We start from the raw sequence: 27,071 nt of genomic DNA on the forward strand, positions 1-27,071 counted from the left end.
TACCGCAGGGAATGCTGGGTAACAACGCGGCATCAAAAATACTAAAACCAAAGAGAAAATGCTGGAAAATCTCAGCAGGTCTGGCAGCATCTGTAGGGAGAGAAAAGAGCTAACGTTTCGAGTCCAGATGACCCTTTGTCAAAGCTGGAAATACTAATCGAAAATACTAATTAGTTAGTCGTGATCTTTTTTGCTGTGATGTGGATATTGGGGGAAAATGGGAAATTTATAAAATTAGGAACCAAGTAATAAACCCATGTGCACAGACCCTTCATTATCCATCAGAAAGATGGAGTGATGATGTGGAGATGCCGGCATTGGACTGGGGTGAGCACAGTAAGAAGTCTCACAACACCAGTTAAAGTCCAACAGGTTTGTTTCAAACGCTAGCTTTCGGAGCACTGCTCCTTCCTCAGGTGACTATACAGGGGCCATATAACTGGTTTTGCTCAGTGGGCTAGATAGCTGGTTTGTGATGCAAAATAAGGCCAAGAGCGCGGGTTCAATTCCTGTAAGATGGAGTGATAATTGGTGGAGAATTTCAAATGCCCCAAAGTTTTCCAAAACAGCAGCAATGACAGAGGCCAATGCAAATGCAGAAGGTGGGGTGACTGAGTGAAGCATTTCGGTGGTACAATGGTAAGCACTATTGCCTCACAGTGCCAGAGACTCAAATTCAATTCCGGCATTGGGTGACTGTGTGGAATTTGCACTTTCTCCCCATGTCTGCGTGCCTTGCCTCTGGGTGCTCTGGTTTGCTCCCACAGTCCAAAGATGTGCAGGTTAGGTGGACTGGCAATGCTAAACTGTCCCTTAGTGTCCAGGGTTGTTCAAGTTATCTGGGGTTACGGGGATAGGGCAGGGAAGTGGGCCTAGGTAGTGTGCTCTTGCAGAGGGCAGGTGCAGACTTGATGGGTCAAGTAGCCTCCTTCTGCACTATAGGAATTCTTGGTTCTATTGCACCTAGTTGCTGTCAGGATTGTATTTGCGTGGATATTCCAGGTCAGTTTTAAAAATTTGTTCATGGGAGGTGGGTGCGGCTGGTTCAGCCAGCATTTATTGTCAATCCCTGGTTGCCCTTGAAAAGTTGCTGGTGAGTTGCCTTCTTGAACTGCTGCAGTCAATGTGGTGTGGGAACACTCACGGTGTTGTTAGGGAGGGATTTCTGGGATTTTCCTGGAGGAATGGCAATATATTTCCTTGTCAGGGTGGTGAGTGGTTTGGAGGGAAATTTCCAGGTGGTGTTTATTCCCAAGTGTCTGCTGCCCTTATCCTTTTCGGTGCCAGTGGGCTTGGATTTTATTTTATTGCAGGTTTTATATAGATTTTCAAAATAAAATCTTTGGAAGTATGTTAGTGAACATTTGGAACAATTCCAGCAACTTTGTTATCCACTTCACCTTCACGGAAAGACCGTATAAATGTGGAGACTGTGGGAGAGGATTCCATTATCCAGTTGACCTGGAAAGTCACCGGCGCACTCACACTGGAGAGAGATGTTTCACCTGCTGAGTGTGTGGGAAGGGATTTACTCAATCAGCTGGCCTGTTGATAAACCAGCGCATTCACAGCAGGGTGATACAGTTCACCTGCTCCGAATGTGGAAAGTGATTTACTCCGTCATCGGCCCTGCTGATACATTGGCACATTCACACAGGGGAGAAGCCGTTCACCTGCTCCGTGTGTGGGAAGGGAAGCACTGATTTCTCTGCCCTGCAGTCACACCAGCGAGTTCACACCTACAAGAGAGAGTTTAAATGCTCTGATTGTGGAAAGAGTTTTATAAGTCCACGCACACTGAGGGAGCACCACTACATTCACACCGGTTCCACACCGTTCAGCAGCTCTCACTGCCAGAAGGGGTTCAGGACATCTTTCCACCTTGTGGCACATGAGAGCATTCACACTGGGGACAGGCCGTTCACCTGCTCTGAATGTGGGAAGGGATTTAATCGGTCATCCAACCTGCAGAAACACCAACATGTTCACAGTGAAGAGAGACCGTTTAAATGCCCCGGGCAGCACGGTAGCATTGTGGATAGCACAATTGCTTCACAGCTCCAGGGTCCCCGGTTCGATTCCGGCTTGGGTCACTGTCTGTGCGGAGTCTGCACATCCTCCCCGTGCGTGCGTGGGTTTCCTCTGGGTGCTCCGGTTTCCTCCCACAGTCCAAAGATGTGCAGGATAGGTGGATTGGCCATGATAAATTGCCCTAAGTGTCCAAAATTGCCCTTAGTGTTGGGTTGGGTTACTGGGTTATGGGGATAGGGTGGAGGCGTTGACCGTGGGTAGGGTGCTCTTTCCAAGAACCGGTGCAGACTCGATGGGCCGAATGGCCTCCTTCTGCACTGTGAATTCTATGATCTATGATTGTGGGAAGTGCTATAAAAGTTCTGAGGAACAGCAGCACCATCAGCGTGTTCACTCTGACGAGAGAGCGTTCACGTGTTCTCACTGCGGGACTGGGTTCAGGAGAACAGGCGACCTCACTGGACACCAGCGAATTCACACTGGGGAGAGGCCGTTCACCTGCCATGTGTGTGGGAAGGGATTCAGTTGTTTATCCCATCTCACTGCACACCAGCATGTTCACATGACTGAGAGACCGTTTAAATGTCCTGACTGTGAGAAGAGCTTTAAAAGCAGAAAACTTCTGCTTACACAGCAGCGTAATCACTCTGGAGACAGACCATTCACCTGCACAGAGTGTGGGAAAGGATTTACCCGGTCATCCACTCTGCTGAGGCACCAACAGGTTCACAGCGAAGAGAAGCCAGTCACTTGTTTCACGTGCCGGAAGGGATTTACCCGGTCATACAACCTGCTGAGACACCAGCGAGTTCACCAGTGATTACAGGGGTGTGATTCTGCTGTTTTTGCTGCTGTTAATCACATCCAGGACTGTTTATTCTGATAGTTGGAGTTTATTTCTGATGTAAAGCAGCCCTATTGGACTTGGTGTGTGCCCCACAGCATTTCGCATTCATGTGTGAATAGAACATCATCTCCGCAAACCTTGTTTTAAATTTGCATTGAACTGAACATGAACAATAAACAGATCTCAGTCCAATCCTGCAGCTGCACATTGACAGGGAAAGTCTGTTCTGTAACTTGAGGATAAGGCCGTGTAAGCTCTGAATATTTGTAATCATTAGGTTTAAGCTATTTGATAGACACCTAACTTATCAGACATTGAAGGAATTACTCTGAAAGTAAACCCACCGATTTCTCACCTCAGACTCTGGTCCTGCTGTAATGAACACTCAGCATCCATTAGTGCTGATTTACAGTGAATCACTGAATATCCTGTGGGATCTTTGTTTTGTGAAAAATCTCTGCCATTAATGCTGAACTGCTGGATAAATCTGATTATATTTCAACATGATTTGGATTTAGTTCAAAGATGTGCAGGTTAGCTGGGATTGGCTGTGCTAAATTGCCCCTTAGTGTCCAAAGATGTGCAGGTTGGGTGGGGTTACAGGGATAGGGCAGGGGAGTGGGCCCAGGTAGGGTGCTGTTTCGGAGCATCGGTACAGACTCAATGGGCTGAATGGCCTCCTTCTGCAATGTAGGGATTCTATGTCAAGAAAGGGTCTTTGAGCCCAGATAAATGGGTAATTTGTAACCAATAAACAATGTTCATGTCCTGACTTGTAGTCTGGCGTCTTTGTGATTTGTGAAGATTTAATTCACTCTCAGCAGCTTGAGAGGAACCAGACTGAGGTTTTTTAAAATAAATTTAGAGTACCCAATTAATTTTTTTCCAATTAAGGGGCAATTTAGCGTGTTCAATCCACCTACCCTGCACATCTTTGGGTTGTGGGGGCGAAACCTACGTAAACATGGGGAGAATGTGCAAACTCCACACAGACAGTGACCCAGAGCCCGGATTGAACCTGGGACCTCAACACCGTGAGGCAGAAGTGCTAACCACTGTGCCACCGTGCCGCCCTCAGATTGAGGTTTAACGAACATAATGAGCAGGAATAGGCCTTTCGGTCGTTCAAGCCTGTCCTGCTATTCTTTTATTTGTCCAGGTGATGTGTGTATCACTGGCTGGGCCAGCATTTATTGCCCATTCCTTATTGCCCTTGAACTGATTTGCCAGTTCAGAGGTCATTTCTGTGGGTCTGGAGTCACATGTAGGCCAGACCAGGGAAGGGTGACATATTTACTTCCCTCAAGGGCATCAGATAGGTTTTTACAACATTTGATAATGGTTTTCATGGTCATCATAAAATTTTAATTTGAGATTTTTATTGAATTCAAATCTGACCATCTGCCATGGTGGGATTCAAACCCAGATCCCAGGAGCAGTCCCCTGGGTCTCTGGATTACTGACCCTGTGACAATACCACTACATCACCGTCTCCTTGATCATCACTGATTGTCTACTCCAATTCTACCTCCCTGTACTCTCCCCATAGCTCTCAATTCCCTTTATACACAAAAATCTATCAATATGTCTGAACTACACTCACTGACTGAGCATCTATTGCTCTCTGGGAGAGAGAATTCCAGAAATTCACAACCTTGGTGAAGAAATTGCTCATCACAATTTGAAATGGGCAACCCTTTATTCTGAGAGTCAGTGTTCCAGATTCCCCAGTCAGGAAAAAAAAAACATCTTTACAGCGACTAACCTCTCCGGATCTTTATCAATCATATGTTCTAATTAGATCAGCTCTCATTTTTCTAACCACCACAAAATTTGGGTCTGATTTGATCAGTACCCAGTCACCAAGTCCCTAATAATAAGGACAGATTCTAGCATTTCGCCTACGCTTGATGTTAGGTTAACTGGACGGTAGTTTCCCATTTTATCTCTTTCTCATTTCTGGAATAGTGAGGCTATGTTTTCTACTTTCCAATCCTTGGGGATTGTTCTAGAAGTAAGGAATTCTGGAAGATCCAATATTTATGCAGCTCCCTCTTAAATCCCAAGCATATAGGGTGTCTGGACCAGAGGATATAGTCACTATTTAGTCCCATTAATTTCTCCACTCTCTATTTCTACAAGTTCCTCATTCTGACTGGATAAGGGAGTCTGTAACCTGCATCTGCAAAGCTGTATGCAGCTCAGTCAGGATTCATGCAGCTTCCACTCTCGATCAATCAAACACATTTTCAATGGGAATTAAATGGTCTTTTTCATTTTTTAAACTTTTATTCACATTATAATTGTCAGAAAGCATGATTCAATTAACAACTTTTCTGTAAAATTCTATAAAATGTTGAAACGTGTGTCTGACTGGATTTTCATTAATTCTGGCATTTGATTAACATAGTTGTGGCTCTTCAGATATTGTACTGTTGACCAATTTTTAAAAATATGACTCTTCCTTGTATTAAGGTTGCCGTCCGCCCCCTGCACCGAACCCTCAGTTCCCCCTTGTAATTGGAACTTTTCTGTTTCCTACGATGAAGACAGATAAAAAGTATTTGTTTTGTGTCTGTTATTTCCTTATTCCGATTATAATTTCCCCTTTATCTGTCTCTCATGGGGGCATGTTTACTTTCACTCTTCCTATCTACACACCTCCAGAAATATTTACAATCAGCTTTGTAACTGACTCAAATTCTCAATTCACATTTAATTCAGGCTGTTGTTTCCCAAGTCAATGATCCCGACCACTGTGATCCCACTCCTTATTTAAACTGTTTTTTAATTACTTTATCAGAATTACAAAGCCATATCTCAGAGTGTGGCCAGGAGCAAATCCCTAATCCAGCTCTTTGCCTGCTCCAAAAAACAATTCAAATTGAATCCAATTCATGGTCCCCACCAGAGAGACATATCAGATGCAGGCATTTCACCTGACCTCACGCTCACCTTCGCCAAAAGGCCGAGAAGCGATGTGATTCCACTCCTAACACCACTTGAAAGATACAGAGTGAGGAATCATAACTTACCCGAAAAGAGGATTGAGCTCAGGAGTGATTTTAAAACAAATTATGGAGAAGCAACAAACATGAGTTAAATGGACAGAAAAAGTAAACATTTCTTTAGGTGATGATGGTTTCTGGCTCCTGGAGGACAAACAGAAGGATGGTGCTGAGTGATGTTGGTGTCCATGGCTGGTGGCTGCAGTGCCCTCTGAACGGTTCACTGGTGTTGGTGTCCATGGCTGGTTGCTGCCGTCTCCTCTGAACGGTTCACTGGTGTTGGTGTCCATGGCTGGTGGCTGCCGTGTCCTCTGAACGGTTCACTGGTGTTGGTGTCCATGGCTGGTGGCTGCCGCCGCCTCTGAACGGATCACTGGTGTGAGCCAGATTTTGATGTTTGGGTGAAGCCAATCACTTTGAAATCTCCTTGTTCTTGAGAGCGTGTGTTAATCTTCACACACACAATTGGGTTACGAATGGCTCATAATGTCCAATTATATCAGGGTTCAAAATGTCTTCTTTCAGGGGCTATACTCAAGATATTGTCCTTGGCAGAGATCACAGGTCTGTCCCGTGTTTGTCATTCAGCAAGCTGACATAGAAGCTTTCTTCAGAATACAGAGGGAGAGCTATTTCTCGAATATTCCATAGATTTCTGATGATTTTACACAAGTCGATTAAACTGTGATTTCTTACAATCTATTACTTGGATTGAACTTGTCTCCATTCCCGGTCTGAGGGGATTTCTGGACAAGATGGGAGGGATAACATTCTGGACTCTCAATTCCCCACCAATTCCCATTCCCTTTCTTTCTGGGTGATAACGGAGGCTTCACTGTGTGTAATGTACAAATCAGTAAGAATTGGCAGCAAGGGCTGATCAGCACTTTCTAATCGGAAATGTTAATCAGTGGAACAAATCAGACACTGAATTGTAGATTTTGTACCAAAGGTCATTTTGGGATTGAAGAAAAATCCAGAATCTTGTTGTGAACTAATTTCTGATGAGAGTTTCTGAATTATGGGGAGAGATCACAGACAGCAGTTCCAGAAGGGACACTGCAGCCCCAAGAACACAATCAGCGATTGAGTCAGAATAATAAATTCCAGCCCAGTTAAACAGTGGATTATCATTAGCAGAAACAAACCCCAACTGTCAGAATGAATGTGATTGGGGCCTGGTTGTCATTAACAGCAGCAATAACAGCAGAATCCAATCCCTGAGTCACTTGTGACGTCGCTGGTGTTTCAGTAGTTGTGATGAATCAATGAATCCCTTCCCACACTCGCAGCAGGTGAACGGCCTCTTCCTAGTGTGAACCCGTTCATGTCTCAGCAGTTGGGATGACTCAGTGAATCCCTTCCCACACTCGGAACAGGTGAACGGCCTCTCTCCAGTGTGAACCCGTTCATGTCTCAGCAACTGGCATGAATCAATGAATCCCTTCCCACACTCTGAGCAGGTGAACGGCCTCTCCCCACTGTGAACTCGCTGGTGTAATGCTAGGTTAGATGACTGAGTGAATCCCCTCCCACACAAAGAGCAGGTGAATGGTCGCTCCCCTCTGAGAATTCGTTGGTGCACGGTGAAGCTGCTAGAATGCCTGAAGCTCTTTCCACAGTCAGGGCAGTTGAATGGTTTCTCCCCAGTATGAACTCGCTGGTGTTTCTGCAGGGTGATGAAAGCCTAAACCTCATTCCACAGTCAGTGCAGCTGAATGGTTTCTCCCCAGTGTGAACTCGCTGGTATGACACTAGGTTGGATGAGTTAATGAATCCCTTCCCACACACAGAGCAGGTGAATGGCCTCTCCCCAGTGTGAACCCGCTGGTGTAATGCTAAGTTTGATGACCGAATGAATCCCTTCCCACACACGGAGCAGGTGAACGGCCTGTCCCCAGTGTGAATGTGTCGATGAGTTACTAGCTGGGAGGGGAAAGTGAATACCTCCCCACATTGCCACAGTTTCTCCATGGTGCCAGTGTCCTTGTGTCTATCCACACAGAACAAGTGTACAGTTTGTTCCCAGAGCAATTGAGTTATATGTTTTCAGGCTGTGTAAGTGGTACAGTCAGTTTTCTGGAACACTCTCATTCGGGTGTTAGTGTTTCTCGGTGTTCTTCCAGTCACACTGATAGTTTAAATCTTTTTCCAAATGAAAACCTTCTTCTTTCCATATTCAGAAACTGATGATATTCAGGTCCTGAAGAATAGAGTTAATTTGTTGGATGTTGATCTGATGTTATGTTTGACATTCCCGATGGCAAATTCTCCTCACCTAATATCCTGTAAAAGGAGTTCACAAAAGTCATCACTGTCAGTCCAGGACAGAAATTCTGAACAGACAATTCTAGTTTCTCTGGAACATTTTTTCCTCTCTTGTTCCCCCAAAGCTGTAAATCCCAGTCCCACACACTCTCCCTCCTTGGGTTGAAATCCAAACCCATCTCACCATCTTCTCAGTTTCTTTCCTCAACTCCAAGTTTTCTTCCTCCCTCTCTTCTGCCTGAGTTCAGTTCTCCAAACACCCTGAAAAGGGAATTTCTGTCAGTCCCAGATAGACATTCAGAAGTTACCCAAATTCTTCTTTGTTTCAGTTTGCTGTGTGAAAATCTTTTCCCCTTCTCACCCTGTACAGGAGTTTCCAGAATCCATCAGTGTCACTCAATGGGGCGGTGGTGGCGTAATGGACTAAATAACCAGAGACCCAGAACAGTGCTCTGGGGATCTCAGGTTCAAATCCTGCCACAGATGGCGATATTTGAATTCAATAAAAATCTGGAATTAAAAGACTAATGATGACCATGAAACCATTGTTAATTGTTGTAAAAAAACATCTAGTAATTTAAGGAAGGAAATCTGCTATCCTTACCTTGGCTGGCCTACATGTGACTCCAGACCCACAGCAATATGGTTGATCTTTAAATGCCCCCTTAAGGGCAATTAGGGATGGGCAATAAATGCTGGCACAGCCTTCCACGTCCCACCAACGAACTTAAAAAATGTCCAGGACTCCAATTCACAGATTTCTCTCTCCCTGAATTGAGCCTGAATGGTGGCGCATCAATAGAAAGATGGCGACTGCGCATGCGCCTTCCCGCACGGCCCAACATAAAGACAATGGCAGCCGTTATCTGGGATATTCACCAGGAAAAGTCGCTCAGCCGCAAGCACGGGTCTACGAACTGCTTATTTGGGCTTTGAATCTTCCACGGAATGGTTTTGAATTCTCTCAGGTTATTCTGCAGACTTCACCAAAGAGAAGGAATTGGCAGATGTTGAGTCTGGAGAAGGGGGTGTAGATAGCCTGGGTCACATTGTGATCCAAAAAGACGAGGTGTTGGGTGTCTTAAAAAATATTAAGGTAGATAAGTCCCCAGGGCCTGATGGGATCTACCCCAGAATACTGAAGGAGGCTGGAGAGGAAATTGCTGAGGCCTTGACAGAAATCTTTGGATCCTCGCTGTCTTCAGGGGATGTCCCGGAGGACTGGAGAATAGCCAATGTTGTTCCTCTGTTTAAGAAGGGTAGCAAGGATAATCCCGGGAACTACAGGCCGGTGAGCCTTACTTCAGTGGTAGGGAAATTACTGGAGAGAATTCTTCGAGACAGGATCTACTCCCATTTGGAAGCAAATGGACGTATTAGTGAGAGGCAGCACGGTTTTGTGAAGGGGAGGTCGTGTCTCACTAACTTGATAGAGCTTTTCGAGGAGGTCACTAAGATGATTGATGCAGGTAGGGCAGTAGATGTTGTCTATATGGACTTCAGTAAGGCCTTTGACAAGGTCCCTCATGGTAGACTAGTACAAAAGGTGAAGTCACACGGGATCAGGGGTGAACTGGCAAGGTGGATACAGAACTGGCTAGGCTATAGAAGGCAGAGGGTAGCAATGGAGGGATGCTTTTCTAATTGGAGGGCTGTGACCAGTGGTGTTCCACAGGGATCAGTGTTGGGACCTTTGCTGTTTGTAGTATATATAAATGATTTGGAGGAAAATGTAACTGGTCTGATTAGTAAGTTTGCAGACGACACAAAGGTTGGTGGAATTGCGGATAGCGATGAGGACTGTCTGAGGATACAGCAGGATTTAGATTGTCTGGAGACTTGGGCGGAGAGATGGCAGATGGAGTTTAATCCGGACAAATGTGAGGTAATGCATTTTGGAAGGGCTAATGCAGGTAGGGAATATACAGTGAATGGTAGAACCCTCAAGAGTATTGAAAGTCAAAGAGATCTAGGAGTACAGGTCCACAGGTCATTGAAAGGGGCAACACAGGTGGAGAAGGTAGTCAAGAAGGCATACGGCATGCTTGCCTTCATTGGCCGGGGCATTGAGTATAAGAATTGGCAAGTCATGTTGCAGCTGTATAGAACCTTAGTTAGGCCACACTTGGAGTATAGTGTTCAATTCTGGTCGCCACACTACCAGAAGGATGTGGAGGCTTTAGAGAGGGTGCAGAAGAGATTTACCAGAATGTTGCCTGGTATGGAGGGCATAAGCTATGAGGAGCGATTGAATAAACTCGGTTTGTTCTCACTGGAACGAAGGAGGTTGAGGGGCGACCTGATAGATGTATACAAAATTATGAGGGGCATAGACAGAGTGGATAGTCAGAGGCTTTTCCCCAGGGTAGAGGGGTCAATTACTAGGGGGCATAGGTTTAAGGTGAGAGGGGCAAGGTTTAGAGTAGATGTACGAGGCAAGTTTTTTACGCAGAGGGTAGTGGGTGCCTGGAACTCACTACCGGAGGAGGTAGTGGAAGCAGGGACGATAGGGACATTTAAGGGGCATCTTGACAAATATATGAATAGGATGGGAATAGAAGGATACGGACCCAGGAAGCGTAGAAGATTGTAGTTTAGTCGGGCAGTATGGTCGGCACGGGCTTGGAGGGCCGAAGGGCCTGTTCCTGTGCTGTACATTTCTTTGTTCTTTGTTAATTCCTCCCGCTTACTCAGCGGCGGCATTATCCAAAACACTGGCGGTCATCTCCCATCCACTTTGTCCAGTTCCAGCATCAGCACTGCGCATAACGTCACCGCGCATGCGTTCACAGCTCCGCCCTGCGCATGGAAATGTCCCCGCGAGGAGGTGCAGGGGCAGGGCAACAATGGGGCGGGGCCACTGTCTCCGAGGGGCGGGGCGGGCGACTCCAAGGGGCGGGGCGGGGTTCCTGTCTCCGAGCGCCGAGCCGGAGCTGCAAGCCGGAGATGTCACCGCGGAAGAGTGATTCCTTTGGCTCATTCAGGAAGGGTGCATTGTGACGTCACAATGCGGAGGTTGTATCGGAGGAAATCCGTGTTTGTCCCTTTTCTATGTCTCCTCTCGCAACAGCAGCTTAAAGTACAATATGTTTATGTCAAATCAGAACCTTTTGAAGGAGCAGCGCTCCGAAAGCTTGTGACTTAAAATAAACCTGTTGGACTTTAACCTGGTGTTGCGAGAGGAGACATGGAAAAGGGACAAACATGGACTTTACCCACCCAAGTCCAGCGGAGGGATGTCCACATCATTTCTTTTCTCGTTCTGGAATAAATTTGTGACTTGCAGGAACTGAAGGGAAAGGAAGTGAATCCAGGGAGGGTGCAGACTCTGGAAAGGTTGGACCGGTCTCTCCCTCTCTCTCTTAAAGACATTGACATTCAAGATTCTCTTAAGGTTAACGTGCAGGTTCAATGGGCAGTTCGGAAGGCAAATGCAATGTTAGCATTCATGTCGAGAGGACTAGAATACAAAAGCAGGGCTGTACTTCTGAGGCTGTATAAGGCTCTGGTCAGACAACATTTGGAGTTTTGGGCCCCATATCGAAGGAACGATACGGGGCCCAAACCTTGCCGACCTTGGGAAAGGGTCCAGAGGAGGTTCACAAGAATGATCTCTGGAATGAAGAACTTGTCATATGAGGAACGGTTGAGGAATCTGGTCTGCACTCATTGGGAGTTCAGAAGGATGAGGGGAGACCTTATTGAAACTTACAGGATACTGTGAGGCTTGGATAGAGCGGATGTGGAGAGGACGTTTCCACTTGTAGGAAAAACTAGAACCAGAGGAAGAGGGCAAGCAAGTCAGAGACGAGCTTAAAATAAACTTTCTAACTTTCAGAATCTCAGACTAAAGGGATGATCCTTTAAAACAGAGATGAGGAGGATTTTTTTCAGCCAGAGGGAGGTGAATCTGCGGCACTCTTTGCCACAGAAGGCTGAGGAGACCAAATTACTGAGTGTCTTTAAGACAGAGATAGATAGATTCTTGATTAATAAGGGGATCAGGGGTTATGGGGAGAAGGCAGAAGAATGGGGATGAGAAAGTATCAGCCATGATTGAATGGCGGAGCAAACTCGATGGAGCGAGTGGCCTAATTCTGCTCCGATGTCTTATGGTGTTAGATCCTGAGTTTTTATTTTCTACAATAACCTTTGATATGACAACTTATCCAATGCCTTCTGGAAATCTAAGGACAGTAAATTCACCTGTTCCCTTTTAGCCACAGAACATGTGACTCCATCAAGTAACTGATAAATTGTTTAAACATGATTTCCCTTTCACAAAACCATGTTGACTCTGCCTAATTACCTTGAATTTTTCTAACATATTCCCTATGACAGATGTTTGGTTAACTGGCCTGTCGTTTCCAGTTGCCTGCCCCCCTCCCTTTTACTTTTGTTATTTTCCAATTTAATGGATTCTTCCCTGTATCGAGCAAATTTTGAACAATGAAACGGGTGCATCAACTCTCTCATTAGCTGCTTCTTTCAAGATCTTATGGTGAAGTCGACCCGAATCCGGGGTTTTGTCAGCCTGCGGACTCAAACATTGCTCATTCACACTTCCCTGTTGATTGTAATTTTTCTGAGTTCCTCTGTCCCTTCCATTTGCTGATTTACAGATATTTCTGAAATGTTACTTGATTCCTCTACAGTGAAGACTGATACAAATACCTGTTCAATTCATTTGTCAAAACCTTACTTTCCATTGTTAATTTCCCAGATTGCTTGCTAGAGCATCAACACTCACTTGAATTATTTACTAACACAAATATTTATTGAAACTCTGTCTTTATATTTCTTGCCAGCTTTCTCTGGTACTCTAATCATTCCCTTCTTATTAATATTTTTGGATTTGTATTCTATTCTGCCCAATGTTCTGACCTGCCATTTGCCTTTGCGCTGTTACATGCTTTTAAAAGAAAACATTGGTATGTCTATAACTTTTTTAGTTAAAGACAGATGCTGGGTCCTCCCCTTGGAATTTTCCATTCTCACGAGAATGTATCTATTCTGTGTATACTGAAATATGTCTTTGAATATCTGCTACTGAATCTCTATTGACCTGACACAAGCTCATTTGAAAGTTCATTTGAGCTAACTGCATTGATGCCCTCATAATTGCTCTTATTTAAGCTTAACTTACTCGTCTTGGACTCAATCTTCTTCCCCTCAAACTGCACGTCAAATTCAATCAAATTATGATCGCTGTTACCTGGGGATGCCTTCACCATGAGGTTATCAATTAATCCTATCTTGTTGCACAATACCAGTCTGGTATAACCTGCCCTCTGGTTAGCTCCAAAATGTGCTGATTGTAGAATCTATCATAAAACAGTCTGTGAACTCCTCACCTATGCAAACTTCAACCTCCTGATTTTTCCAGGCTATAAGTAGATGAAAATGCCCCTTGATTATTGATGTACCTTTTCTGACAAACTCCCATTATCTCTTCCTTTGCACTCTGTCCTACCTGTGTAGTTACAATTAGGAGGCCACTTTTCATCTCAAAACAAACCACTCCTACATCCTGGTTTCCTGAGCTTAGATCATCCCTGTCTAATGTGCTAACACCATCAATATTTAACAGAGCCGCTCTTCCACCTTTACCTAGATTTCTGTCCTTCCTAAATTTCACATACACTACAATATTCGGCTCACCACCACCTTTAGAAGGGAAAATGAGGGATGGGCAATAAATGTTGGACTAGCCAGCGACACCGACATGCCATGAATGAATATTTAAAAAATCAGGTCCCAATCTATGTCTCTGCAATGGCCATCAGATCATACTTACTTATTTCTATAGGTGTTGTCAATTCATCAGTTTTGTTTCAAATGCTACTTGTGTTTTGCTACAGAGCCTTTGGTTTTGTTCTTTTATTATATTTGTAGCGTTTATCTGATGTAATTTTAAATGTGTTCTTTCCGTCTCTTCCTGCCACAGTCTTTATCATTTCCCATATTCTTACCTTTCTCTCTGGTCTTACTCTTTACTTTACCACATCATACAAAACAAATCAGAAAAGACACAACAATGGAACAGTCAGTAACAGGACATCAATCAGTCTCCTCCTATCTGAGAGAAATCGAGGACTGGAACACTGTCGTTAACACAAAGCTAATTTTATTAATCTATATACAGAATATTAAACTCCGGCCGAGTCACAGGAATGACTAACATCAACTGAAACAAACTCTAACTGTCAGAATGAACATGGTTCTGTCCTGGGTGTGATTAACAGCCGCAATAACAGAATCCAACCTCTTGTGAACTCACTGGTGTTTCTGCAGGGTGAATGAATGAGCAAATCCCTTCCCACACACAGAGAATGAATAATATCTCCCTGGTGTGAATGTGCTGATGTTTCAGTTGGAGGGAATGCTGAGTGAATCCCTTCCCACACACGGAGCAGTTGAATGCCTCTCTCCAGTGTGATTGCACTGGTGCATCAGCAGATCCATTTTGCCTTTAAAGCTCTTCTCACAGGCGGAACATTTAAAAGGTCTCAAGTCAGAGTGAACACGTTGGTGTGAGATGAGTTGGGCAGACTGAGTGAATCCCTTCCCATATTCAGAGCAGATGTACTGTCTCACCCCAGTGTGAATGCGCTGGTGTCTCAGCAGGGTGGATGACTGAGCGAATCCCTTCTCTCACACACAGCAGGTGAATGGTCTCTCCTCAGTGTGAACCCGCTGATGATCCAACAGTTTGCATAACTGAGCGAATGTTACCCCACACGCAGGACAGGTGAATGGTTTCTCTCCAGTGTGAACTTGCTGGTGTGTCAGAAGGTTGGATAACTGAGTGAATCGTTTCCCACACTCGGACCAAGCGAACGGCCTCTCCCCAGTGTGAACTCGCTGGTGTATCAGAAGATTAAATTTGTTTTTAAAGCTCTTCTCACAATCGGGACATTTGAAAGGTCTCATGTCAGAGTGAACAAGTTGGTGTGCAGTCAGATGTGTTAGTCGAGTAAATCCCTTTCCACACTCGGAACAGGTGAATGGTCTCTCCCCGGTGTGACTGCAGTGATGAGTTTCCAGCTCAGAAGGGTACAGTTTCTCCTCGCTGTGAATGGTGGGGTGTTTTTCAGGCTGTGTAACTGGTTAAAGCTCTTTCCACAGTCAGTTCACTGGAACACTCTTACTCGGGTGTGTGTGTCTTTGTGCTTTTCCAGTCACACTGATGGTTGAAATCTTTTCCTAGACAGAACAAACATTTATCCTTCCACATTCAAAAGTTGATGACATTCAGATCCTGACCAATTGAGTGATTGTCAGATCTTGATGTGATGATTGATTTGAGTTTCCAGTCTGTCAATCCATTCCTTGTAACCCTGTAAAATCAGTTTACACAGGTCAGAAATTCAGAACAGATAATTCTCGTTCCTGGGGAGCAATTGTTTCTCTCATTTCCCAAAGCTGCAAATCCCAGTCCCACAGTTTCTGAACTCACCACAATGGTTTCAAGGTCATTAATACGGAATGGAGTTTTGAATTTCAGAATATTCACTGAATTTAAATTCGACCATCTACGTTACATCAGTGTGGGTGCAGGATAGAAATTGCCCCCATTCTCTCCTCCTATTCCAGGATCAGTAAAGTGAGTTAAAGATAATTTCTCCTGAACAAATCCATTGCTGCATTTCCTTCCTGAAGCCACATTTGTCCACTGGGGCCTGGCACCGGGAGAAAGCGGCAGCTGCCGTTGTGTTGGGTGTTGAGGCGGTACGGTTAGTTTGTTATTGGGGGTGTTGAGGCCTCCACAGAGTGTTTGTGAAGCCTCCCCTCCCACCCACTGCCCCTAACGCTACCTCCGCTTATCTGCCTCCTTCCCGCCTGAAGATGAGACAAACAAGAGTCTGTCCCTGGACATGAGCCTCACTGCGCATGCTCCACATCACAATGCCAGGGGAGTGGTCGATAAAGCTTTGGGCCAATAGAAGGAGGACCAAGCGGGAGAGGCTGGTCCTCCAACCAATTGGATTGAATGAGGGGGCGGAGCGTGAGTGACGCAGGTGTAGTTCCGGTTATGGTGATGTGGTAATGCTGACGGTTCTTTCTTCGGTCCGCGACCGGTAAACGGAAAATTGTGGAAAGCAGTCAACGATTGATCTGCCGGGTGTGTGGAGTATTTTTGTATCCATGTTGTGCAAGCACAAACTTCGTAAAAAGTCTTCCTAGTCTCCCATTTGAACCCAGCTGGTCATCACCTGCCCGTTTTTAAAGACAGCCATCTTTAATAGGCATGATGTGGAGATGCCGGCATTGGACTGGGGTGAGCACAGTACGAAGTCTTACAACACCAGGTTAAAGTCCAACAGGTTTGTTTCGATGTCACTAGCTTTCGGAGCGCTGCTCCTTCCTCAGGTGAATGAAGAGGTCTGTTCCAGAAACACATATATAGACAAATTCAAAGATGCCAAACAATGCTTGGAATGCGAGCATTAGCAGGTGATTAAATCTTTACAGATCCAGAGATGGGGTAACCCCAGGTTAAAGAGGTGTGAATTGTACCAAGCCAGGACAGTTGGTAGGATTTCGCAGGCCAGATGGTGGGGGATGAATGTAATGCGACATGAATCCCAGGTCCCGGTTGAGGCCGCACTCATGTGTGCGGAACTTGGCTATAAGTTTCTGCTCGGCGATTCTGCGTTGTCGCGGGTCCTGAAGGCCGCCTTGGAGAACGCTTACCCGGAGATCAGAGGCTGAATGCCCTTGACTGCTGAAGTGTTCCCCGACTGGAAGGGAACATTCCTGCCTGGTGATTGTTGCGTGATGTCCGTTCATTCGTTGTCGCAGCGTCTGCATGGTCTCGCCAATGTACCATGCTTCGGGACATCCTTTCCTGCAGCGTATGAGATAGACAACGTTGGCCGAGTCGCACGAGTATGTACCGCGTACCTGGTGGGTGGTGTTCTCACGTGTAATAGTGGTATCCATGTCGATGATCTGGCACGTCTTGCAGAGATTGCCATGACAGGGTTGTGTGGTGTCGAGGTCACTGTTCTGAAGACTGGGTAGTTTGCTGCAAACAATGGTTCGTTTGAGGTTGCGCGGTTGTTTGAAGGCAAGTAGTGGGGGTGTGGGGATGACCTTGGCAAGATGTTCATCGTCATCAATGACGTGTTGAAGGCTGTGAAGAAGATGACGTAGTTTCTCCGCTCCGGGGAAGTACTGGACGACAAAGGGTATTCTGGCAGATGTGTCCCATGTTTGTCTTCTGAGGAGGTCGGTCCGGTTTTTCGCTGTGGCGCGTTGGAACTGTCGATCGATGAGTCGAGTGCCATATCCCGTTTGTACGAGGGCATCTTTCAACGTCTGTAGATGTCTGTTACGCTCCTCCTCGTCTGAGCAGATCCTGTGTATACGGAGCGCTTGTCCATAGGGGATGGCTTCTTTAATGTGTTTAGGGTGGAAGCTGGAGAAGTGGAGCATCATGAGGTTATCCGTGGGTTTGCGGTAAAGCGAAGTGCTGAGGTGACCGTCCTTGATGGAGACGAGTGTGTCCAAGAATGCAACTGATTTTGGAGAGTAGTCCATGGTGAGTCTGATGGTTGGATGGAACTTATTAATGTCATCGTGTAGTCGTTTCAGTGATTCTTCGCCGTGGGTCCAAAGGAAAAAAATGTCATTGATGTATCTGGTGTATAACATCGGTTGAAGGTCCTGTGCGGTGAGTAGGTCCTGTTCAAACTTGTGCATGAAGATGTTGGCGTATTGGGGTGCGAATTTGGTCCCCATGGCTGTTCCGTGCGTCTGGATGAAGAACTTGTTGTCGAAGGTGAAGACGTTGTGATCCAGAATGAAGCGGATGAGTTGCAGAATTGCGTCTGGAGATTGGCAGTTGTCGGTGTTGAGTACTGAGGCTGTTGCAGCAATGCCGTCGTCATGGGGGATGCTGGTGTAGAGTGCCGAGACGTCCATTGTGACGAGGAATGTACTTGGTTCAACTGGTCCATGAGTGCTGAGTTTCTGTAGGAAGTCCGTCGTGTCGCGACAGAAGCTGGGTGTACCTTGTACGATGGGTTTCAAGATGCCCTCGATGTAGCCAGAGAGGTTCTCACACAGGGTCCCATTGCCTGAAACGATAGGGCGGCCTGGTGTGTTGGTCTTATGTATTTTCGGGAGGCAGTAGAGATCTCCAGTGCGGGGAGTACGTGGGATGAGAGCACATAGGATGCTCTGAAGATCTGGATCCAAGGTCTTGATCAGTCTGTTAAGTTGGCGGATGTGTTCCTTGGTCGGATCTGCGGGTAACTGTCTGTAGTGTTCTTGGTTGTTCAGTTGTCGGTATACTTCTTTGCAGTAGTCCGTTCTGTTCAGTACGACAGTGGCCCCCCCTTTGTCTGCTGGTTTGATGACGATGCTGCGGTTGGTCTTGAGAGCGCGGATGGCATTGCGTTGTGCTTGGGTGACGTTCGGGGCTGTCTTGTGAATGCGACTGATGAATCTGACATTGACGCGACTCCTGACGGCTTGAGCATACATGTCGAGTCTAAGACAGCGGCCTTCCGGAGGGGTCCAATTCGACTCTTTCCTCTTCGGTTGCCGCACCGCAGATCTCTCGGTCTGCTGTTCCGGTTCATTGGTAGTTTGCTTGGGTTCGCTGTTGGCCTCTTGGGGTCTGTGGAAGAATTCCCGGAGCCTCATTCGCCTGATGAATTCCTCCGTGTCTGCCGCGAGACTGATGGGGTCCATTTTGGTGGTGGTGCAGAAATTAAGCCCTCTGCTGAGGACTTCGATTTTGTCTGGTTGAAGGGTGTAGTCTGACAAGTTGACAATAGATTTCCCTGTATTGTTTTCTACTGTGACACCGGGGGTGGCTTGGTTGCTGCCGGTGGTGATGCCAAGTTTCTCAAGCTTTCTGTTCTTGGTGTGCATATAGGTGGCATAGTATTGTTGTCTCATCTGTTTGGCAGTGTTCCGCAGCTGGTCCGCTGCATCCTGAGCGCAAGTTGAGAATATGGCCTCTATCTTGGTTTCCAGGTTGCGTCGTCTGCTGTAGAGCTGGCGGACGAGGCGGTTGAGGAGTGTGAGAGAGGTGCGACGGCAGAGTCTCTCAGCGAAGTCTGTATTGTAGGTCGACTTGAGTGGGTTTTTGATCTGTAGCCCTTTCGGGATCTTGTCTGCTTTCTTGCATCTTTGTAGAAACTTAATGTCAGTGTCTATATGCGCGATCTTCCTGGAGATCCTCTCCACTTTGAGCCGGCAGTTTGCGGTGTCGATGGTAGCCATGATGTGGAGATGTCGGCGTTGGACTGGGGTGAGCACAGTACGAAGTCTTACAACACCAGGTTAAAGTCCAACAGGTTTGTTTCGATGTCACTAGCTTTCGGAGCGCTGCTCCTTCCTCAGGTGAATGAAGAGGTCTGTTCCAGAAACACATATATACACAAATTCAAAGGTGCCAAACAATGATTGGAATGCGAGCATTAGCAGGTGATTAAATCTTTACAGATCCAGGGATGGGGTAACCCCAGGTTAAAGAGGTGTGAATTGTACGAAGCCAGGACAGTTGGTAGGATTTCGCAGGCCAGATGGTGGGGGATGAATGTAATGCGACATGAATCCCAGGTCCCGGTTGAGGCCGCACTCATGTGTGCGGAACTTGGCTATAAGTTTCTGCTCGGCGATTCTGCGTTGTCGCGGGTCCTGAAGGCCGCCTTGGAGAACGCTTACCCGGAGATCAGAGGCTGAATGCCCTTGACTGCTGAAGTGTTCCCCGACTGGAAGGGAACATTCCTGCCTGGTGATTGTTGCGCGATGTCCGTTCATTCGTTGTCGCAGCGTCTGCATGGTCTCGCCAATGTACCATGCTTCGGGACATCCTTTCCTGCAGCGTATGAGGTAGACAACGTTGGCCGATTCGCACGAGTATGTACCGCGTACCTGGTGGGTGGTGTTCTCACGTGTAATAGTGGTATCCATGTCGATGATCTGGCACGTCTTGCAGAGATTGCCATGACAGCGTTGTGTGGTGTCGTGGTCACTGTTCTGAAGACTGGGTAGTTTGCTGCAAACAATGGTTCGTTTGAGGTTGCGCGGTTGTTTGAAGGCAAGTAGTGGGGGTGTGGGGATGACCTTGGCAAGATGTTCATCGTCATCAATGACGTGTTGAAGGCTGTGAAGAAGATGACGTAGTTTCTCCGCTCCGGGGAAGTACTGGACGACGAAGGGTATTCTGTTGGATGTGTTCCATGTTTGTCTTCTGAGGAGGTCGGTCCGGTTTTTCGCTGTGGCGCGTTGGAACTGTCGATCGATGAGTCGAGTGCCAGATCCCGTTCGTACGAGGGCATCTTTCAACGTCTGTAGATGTCTGTTACGCTCCTCCTCGTCTGAGCAGATCCTGTGTATACGGAGCGCTTGTCCATAGGGGATGGCTTCTTTAATGTGTTTAGGGTGGAAGCTGGAGAAGTGGAGCATCATGAGGTTATCCGTGGGTTTGTGGTAAAGCGAAGTGCTGAGGTGACCGTCCTTGATGGAGACGAGTGTGTCCAAGAATGCAACTGATTTTGGAGAGTAGTCCATGGTGAGTCTGATGGTTGGATGGAACTTATTAATATCATCGTGTAGTTGTTTCAGTGATTCTTCGCCGTGGGTCGAAAGGAAAAAAATGTCATCGATGTATCTGGTGTATAACGTCGGTTGAAGGTCCTGTGCGGTGAGTAGGTCCTGTTCAAACTTGTGCATGAAGATGTTGGCGTATTGGGGTGCGAATTTGGTCCCCATGGCTGTTCCGTGCGGCTGGATGAAGAACTTGTTGTCGAAGGTGAAGACGTTGTGATCCAGAATGAAGCGGATGAGTTGCAGAATTGCGTCTGGAGATTGGCAGTTGTCGGTGTTGAGTACTGAGGCTGTTGCAGCAATGCCGTCGTCATGGGGGATGCTGGTGTAGAGTGCCGAGACGTCCATTGTGACGAGGAATGTTCCTGGTTCAACTGGTCCATGGGTGCTGAGTTTCTGTAGGAAGTCCGTTGTGTCGCGACAGAAGCTGGGTGTACCTTGTACGATGGGTTTCAAGATGCCCTCGATGTAGCCAGAGAGGTTCTCACACAGGGTCCCATTGCCTGAAACGATAGGGCAGCCTGGTGTGTTGGCCTTATGTATTTTCGGGAGGCAGTAGAGATCTCCAATGCGGGGAGTACGTGGGATGAGAGCACGTGGGGTGCTCTGAAGATCTGGATCCAAGGTCTTGATCAGTCTGTTAAGTTGGCGGATGTGTTCCTTGGTCGGATCTGCGGGTAACTGTCTGTAGTGTTCTTGGTTGTTCAGTTGTCGGTATACTTCTTTGCAGTAGTCCGTTCTGTTCAGTACGACAGTGGCCCCCCCTTTGTCTGCTGGTTTGATGACGATGCTGCGGTTGGTCTTGAGAGCGCGGATGGCATTGCGTTGTGCTTGGGTGACGTTCGGGGCTGTCTTGTGAATGCGACTGATGAATCTGGCATTGACGCGACTCCTGACGGCTTGAGCATACATGTCGAGTCTAAGGCAGCGGCCTTCCGGAGGGGTCCAATTCGACTCCTTCCTCTTCGGTTGCCGCACCGCAGATCTCTCGGTCTGCTGTTCCGGTTCATTGGTAGTTTGCTTGGGTTCGCTGTTGGCCTCTTGGGGTCTGTGGAAGAATTCCCGGAGCCTCATTCGCCTGATGAATTCCTCCGTGTCTGCCGCGAGACTGATGGGGTCCATTTTGGTGGTGGTGCAGAAATTAAGCCCTCTGCTGAGGACTTCGATTTTGTCTGGTTGAAGGGTGTAGTCTGGCAAGTTGACAATAGATTTCCCTGTATTGTTTTCTACTGTGACACCGGGGGTCGGCTTGGTTGCTGCCGGTGGTGATGCCAAGTTTCTCAAGCTTTCTGTTCTTGGTATGCATATAGGTGGCATAGTATTGTTGGCTCATCTCTAATAGGGGCAATCAACATGGGAGGTAAAGGAATCATTCCCAGTGGAGAAGAACTGTACACGTGTTCCGTGTGTGGACGAGGATTCAGACAATCATCTGACCTGTTGATACACAAGCACAGTCACACTGGGAAGAAACTGTGGAAATGTGGAGTGTGTAGGAGGGGATTCCGATCTCCATCTCATCTTGAAAAGCATTGCCGCATTCACACGGGGGAGAAACCATTCACCTGCTCCGACTGTGGGAAAGGATTCACTCAGTCATCCAACATGCTGAGACACCAGCGAGTTCACACAGCGGAGAGGCCATTCACCTGCTCTGAGTCTGGGAACAGAATCCCTCACTCATCCAATCTGCTGAGACACCAGCGAGTTTACTCTGGGAAGGAGCCATTCACCTGCTCCGAGTGTGGGAAGGGATTCTCAAGGTCATCTAACCTGCTGGCACACCAGCGGGTTCACACCGACGACAGACCCTTTAAATGTCCAGATTGCGGGAAGTGCTATAAAAGTTCTGGGGAACTGATGTCCCATCAACGTGTCCACACTGATGAGAGACCATTCAGGTGCTCTCACTGTGAGAGTGGGTTCAAGACCTCTTTCGCCCTCACCAAACACCAGCGCAGTCACACTGATGAGAGACCGTTCAAGTGTTCTCACTGTGGGACAGCGTTCAGGCAATCGAGTGACCTCGCTGTACACCAGCGAACTCACACTGGAGAGAGGCCATTCACCTGCTCCCACTGTGGGAAGGGATTCTCTCACTCATCTAGCGTGCTGAGACCCCAGCGAGTTCACACTAATGAGAGACCTTTCATCTGCTCCCAGTGTGGGAAGGGATTCAATCAGTCATCCATCCTGCTGAGACACCAGCAAGCTCACACCACTGAGAGACCATTTAAATGTCCAGACTGTGGGAAATGCTACAAAAGTTCTGGGGAACTGATGCGCCATCAACGTGTTCACACTGACGAGAGACCGTTCAGTTGCTCTCACTGTGGGAATAGGTTCAAGACATCGTCTACCCTCACTGCACACCAGCGAACTCACAGTGAGGATAAACCTTTTAAATGCCAGGACTGTGAGAAATGCTATAAAAGTTCCAGTGAACTGATACGCCATCAACATGCGCACACTGAGGAAAGACCTTTTAAATGCTCAGACTGTGGGAGGTGCTTTAGAAGTTCCACCAATCTGATGTCCCATCAACATGTTCACACTGACGAGAGACCATTCAGGTGCTCTCACTGTGGGACTAGGTTCAGAGAATCACCTCATCTCACTGTACACCAGCGCACTCACACGGGAGAGAGACCGTTCACCTGCTCCGATTGTGGGAAGGGATTCAGTCATTCATCCAACCTGCGGGCACACCAGCGAATTCACAAATGACGCCAGTAATTGGATTTTGCTGTCAGTTACATCCAGAAATGAACCATGTTCATTGTGCTCTGTTTCTGCTGATGTTAGCATGGTAATATCTGCTGATGGGAGCACGGTAGCACAAGTGATTAGCACTGTAGCTTCACAGCACCTGGGTCCCAGGTTCGGTTCCCTGCTGGGTCACTGTGGAGTTTGCACTTTCTCCCAATGTCTGCGTGGGTTTCCTCCAGATGCTCCGGTTTCCTCCCACAGTCCAAAGAAATGCAGGTTAGGTAGATTGGCCATGATAAATTGCTCTTAATGACCAAAAAAGGTTAGGAAGGATTATTGGGTTACAGGGATAGGGTGGAAGTGAGGGATTAAGTGGGTCGGTGCAGACTCAATGGGCCGAATGGCCTCCTTCTGCACTGTATGTTCTGTGTTAACAAACTTCAGCCGAGTTAATATTCTACATAAATGTGAAATAAATCGGATTTGTGTCAAATGCACACTACGGTCATTCCTTAAAGGTCTCTCCCTCTCCCCAGTCTCCTCCACCCTCACCTCCAACAACAAGTGTGAGGAGCTCATGGAGCATCTTTGTCAGTAACAGTGAGACAATCTGATCAGCTGCCTCTGCTGTGTTCCTCCCTTCCACTAGCCCACAGGTTAAAACTCTCTCTAGTTCTCCCTTGTCTGACTCTGTGAGCCCGTTGCCCATATCGTCAAAAGCTCAATAGAGTCAGGGATTGTTCCGAGATTGGAATATAGCTCACGTCGTTCCCGTTTTCCAAATCAGAGCCAGGGAACGACAGGTTCATCAGTGTGACCTCGATTACAGGGAAGATGCTTGACGGGATGCTTGGAGATATTGTTTCTCATCACTGGGGAAGAGAAGGAACCATTAGCGATGTTCTAGTGTCCGATTCACTGAGCAAGTCTTGAGACCTGTTCTTCAGCCCTGACTCACTATGCACATCCGCATTTTAGTTAATCCACGCCTAATAAATAAATCTGTCCACTCGCACTGGTATCCCATTATCATGCACACGTTCCCTATGATTACAACCCATTCATAGACTTTCAGGTGATCTTGTCAAAAGTTCAAGGTGGTGTCTGTCTCGAGATCTTTGTTTATCTTAACGGGTTAGAGGGATATGGGGAACAAGTAGACAGGTGGATTTGAAACCAGGAAGCGATCAGCCATGATCTGACTGAATGGTGGAGCAGGCGCGAAGTGCTGAATTGCCTACCTCTGCTCCAAATTCGTATATTCTATCTCCCTTTGAATGGTCCCAGTCTCTTGGGCAGTGGCCAGGCTCACTGTAACAAATGCAGAATTTTAGATATATTAGATTATAAGTATTTGGCAATTTAAGGGTTAACAGCTAGGGTTACAGTGTGTCTGACTGCTGTAGTCATGTTTTTAAAAATAATCTTGTTTTGCAAGACCAGAAAGTATTTAGGAGTCAGAGGTGAAATTAACCAGTGGAATGTGTTTTCAGTCTGGGGTAATGCAATGCTGTTTGACTAGGGGGAATCCCTGGGGAGTTAATGTGTTTTCAGCTTGGGGAGTTAATTTGTTTTTAGCTTGGGATATGATGTCATTGCTGGGTGGAGCTACGGTATTCAGACATTTTGCGAAAGCATTTAGAGTTCAGGTCTGATCTGGCTACCATTTGGACCACAAGAAAGGTATTTTGCTCTCACTGTAAGATAGTTAAAGGAGAGTAATAGTATTTAATGCAGAGCAGAATTGTATGAGGACAAGGGAAAACAAACCATTTGAAACAGCTTTTTGAAGAATTCCTGCCAGAAGACATCCAGCCAGGCTGACACGGTGGTTAACACAGCTGTCTCACAGCGCCAGGGACCCGGGTTCAATTCTGACCTTGGGTGACTGTGTGGAGTTTTCACTTTCTCCCCGTGTCTGTGTGGGCTTCCACCGGGTGCTACAGTTTCCTCCCACAGTCCAAAGATATGCAGGTTCAGTCGATTGGCCACGCAAAAATTGCCCCTTGGTGTCCAGAGATGTTCAGGCCAGGTGGGGTTACAGGGATAGGGCGGGCAAGTGTGGCTAGGTAGGGTGCTCTTTCAGAGGGTTGGTGCAGACTCGTTGGGCTGAATGGCCTCTTTCTGTACTGTGCGGATTATATAATAGAGTCTGCAGGGGTTCTAACAGGAGTCAAATCTGTTCTGGAAAACTAATATTACTCTGTGCCATTGGGATGTGGGGTGGATTGAGAGCTGTAGGGTTTTCCTTTCTTGTTATTTACTTGGGAATAGAGATGGTAATTAAGGGCATTTATTGTGTTGAGTAATGTTGTTTACGGGGTCATTGGAAGCCATTTTCGGGTGTGATGTTAAAGTGTTTAATGTTGTGTTAATAATAAAGTTTTGGGACTTCCGGAGACGGCGGGCGGGAGGCGGCCGCACAATGGAGGGCTCCCGCTCGGGAACGGCATTTTCGGGGCTTTAAGCCCGTTCCCAGGGTCCATGGAGGCGGCAGAAGCAGGGAGAAGACACGGAGGAGGCACAGTGAAGGACCAGGAGGGAAAAAAAACCCAAAGAAAAATGTCGAGGGTGAGCAAAAAAACGGCCGGAAGAAAAACAGCTGGAGGTCCGTCGCGGAGTGGAAAGGTCACTGTGGGGTCACCAGGAAAAATGGAGGCTGGAGCACCAGGGAAGGCCGCACTGCTTACGGCTGAAGAAATAACCAAGGTGATGGCTGCGGAATTTGAAAAGCAGTTGGCGCAGATTGCGAAATGCATGGAGACGGTGAGGAAGGAGATGAGGGAGGTTTTGAGTGTGCTGGTGGAGGAGGCGGTTTCCCCGGTGAGGACGGAGGTGGCGAGCGCAGTGGCGGAGGTGTGAGAGCAAGGGGAGGCGCTGAAGGAAGTGAAGGAGACGTTATTGCAGCACGGTGATCAACTTGCCTCGATGGGGAAAGAGATGCGGAAGGTGATGGATACTAACAAGGATCTGCGAGGAAAAATGGAAGACCTGGAAAATAGATCCAGGCGACAGAAACGTGAGGATTGTGGGGCTGCCCGAAGGAGTTGAAGGACCGAAGCCGACTGTGTATTTTGCCGCGATGCTGGCAAAACTATTGGGGGAGGGGGAGGAACCCTCCCGATATGAACTGGATCGGGCTCATCGGTCGTGGAGGCCTGTGCCAAAGGCGAGTGAGCCGCCAAGGGCAGTGACTCTGCTTCCGTAGGTACAGGGTGAAGGAGAAGGTCCTGAGCTGGGCCAAGCAGAAGCGGGTGGTGCAGTGGGCTGGAGCTGGTATACGTGTATACCAGGACTTTACGGTGGAGCTGGCAAGTAGGCGGGCTGCCTTCAACCGGGTGAAGAGGGCACTGTACATTAGCAAGGTGCGGTGCGGCATTGTATATCCAGCGAAGCTGAGGGTGACTTACAAGCTCAGGGACTTTTATTTTGGAACGGCGGAAGCAGCGGAGGAGATTGCGAAAGCAGAAGGACTGTGGCAGAACTGACAAATTGAGGAATGGCCATGTGCCGATGTAACAAAGAACAAAGAACAAAGAAATGTACAGCACAGGAACAGGCCCTTCGGCCCTCCAAGCCCGTGCCGACCATACTGCCCGACTAAACTACAATCTTCTACACTTCCTGGGTCCGTATCC

The 27,071-nt window shown here is 47.2% G+C and overlaps 2 protein-coding genes across 2 annotated transcripts in view; one reads left to right on the plus strand and one right to left on the minus strand.

Moving 5' to 3' along the window:
- The window catches only part of LOC140421804 (uncharacterized), a 314,633-nt gene that overhangs the window by 78,570 nt on the left and 208,992 nt on the right, over positions 1-27,071 (minus strand). The window lies entirely within an intron of this gene.
- On the plus strand, positions 22,078-26,916 carry LOC140417901 (uncharacterized). Its single transcript, XM_072501332.1, has one exon. The coding sequence runs from the start codon at positions 22,078-22,080 to the stop codon at positions 23,449-23,451; it is 1,374 nt and encodes a 457-aa protein (XP_072357433.1). The 3' UTR covers positions 23,452-26,916.

The sequence above is a fragment of the Scyliorhinus torazame genome, chromosome 5, assembly GCF_047496885.1.
Source record: "Scyliorhinus torazame isolate Kashiwa2021f chromosome 5, sScyTor2.1, whole genome shotgun sequence".
NCBI lineage: Eukaryota > Metazoa > Chordata > Chondrichthyes > Carcharhiniformes > Scyliorhinidae > Scyliorhinus > Scyliorhinus torazame.

Coding starts and splice junctions, on each gene's coding strand:
- LOC140417901 (XM_072501332.1), top strand. CDS start 22,078: ATGGGAGGTAAAGGAATCATTCCCAGTGGAGAAGAACTGTACACGTGT.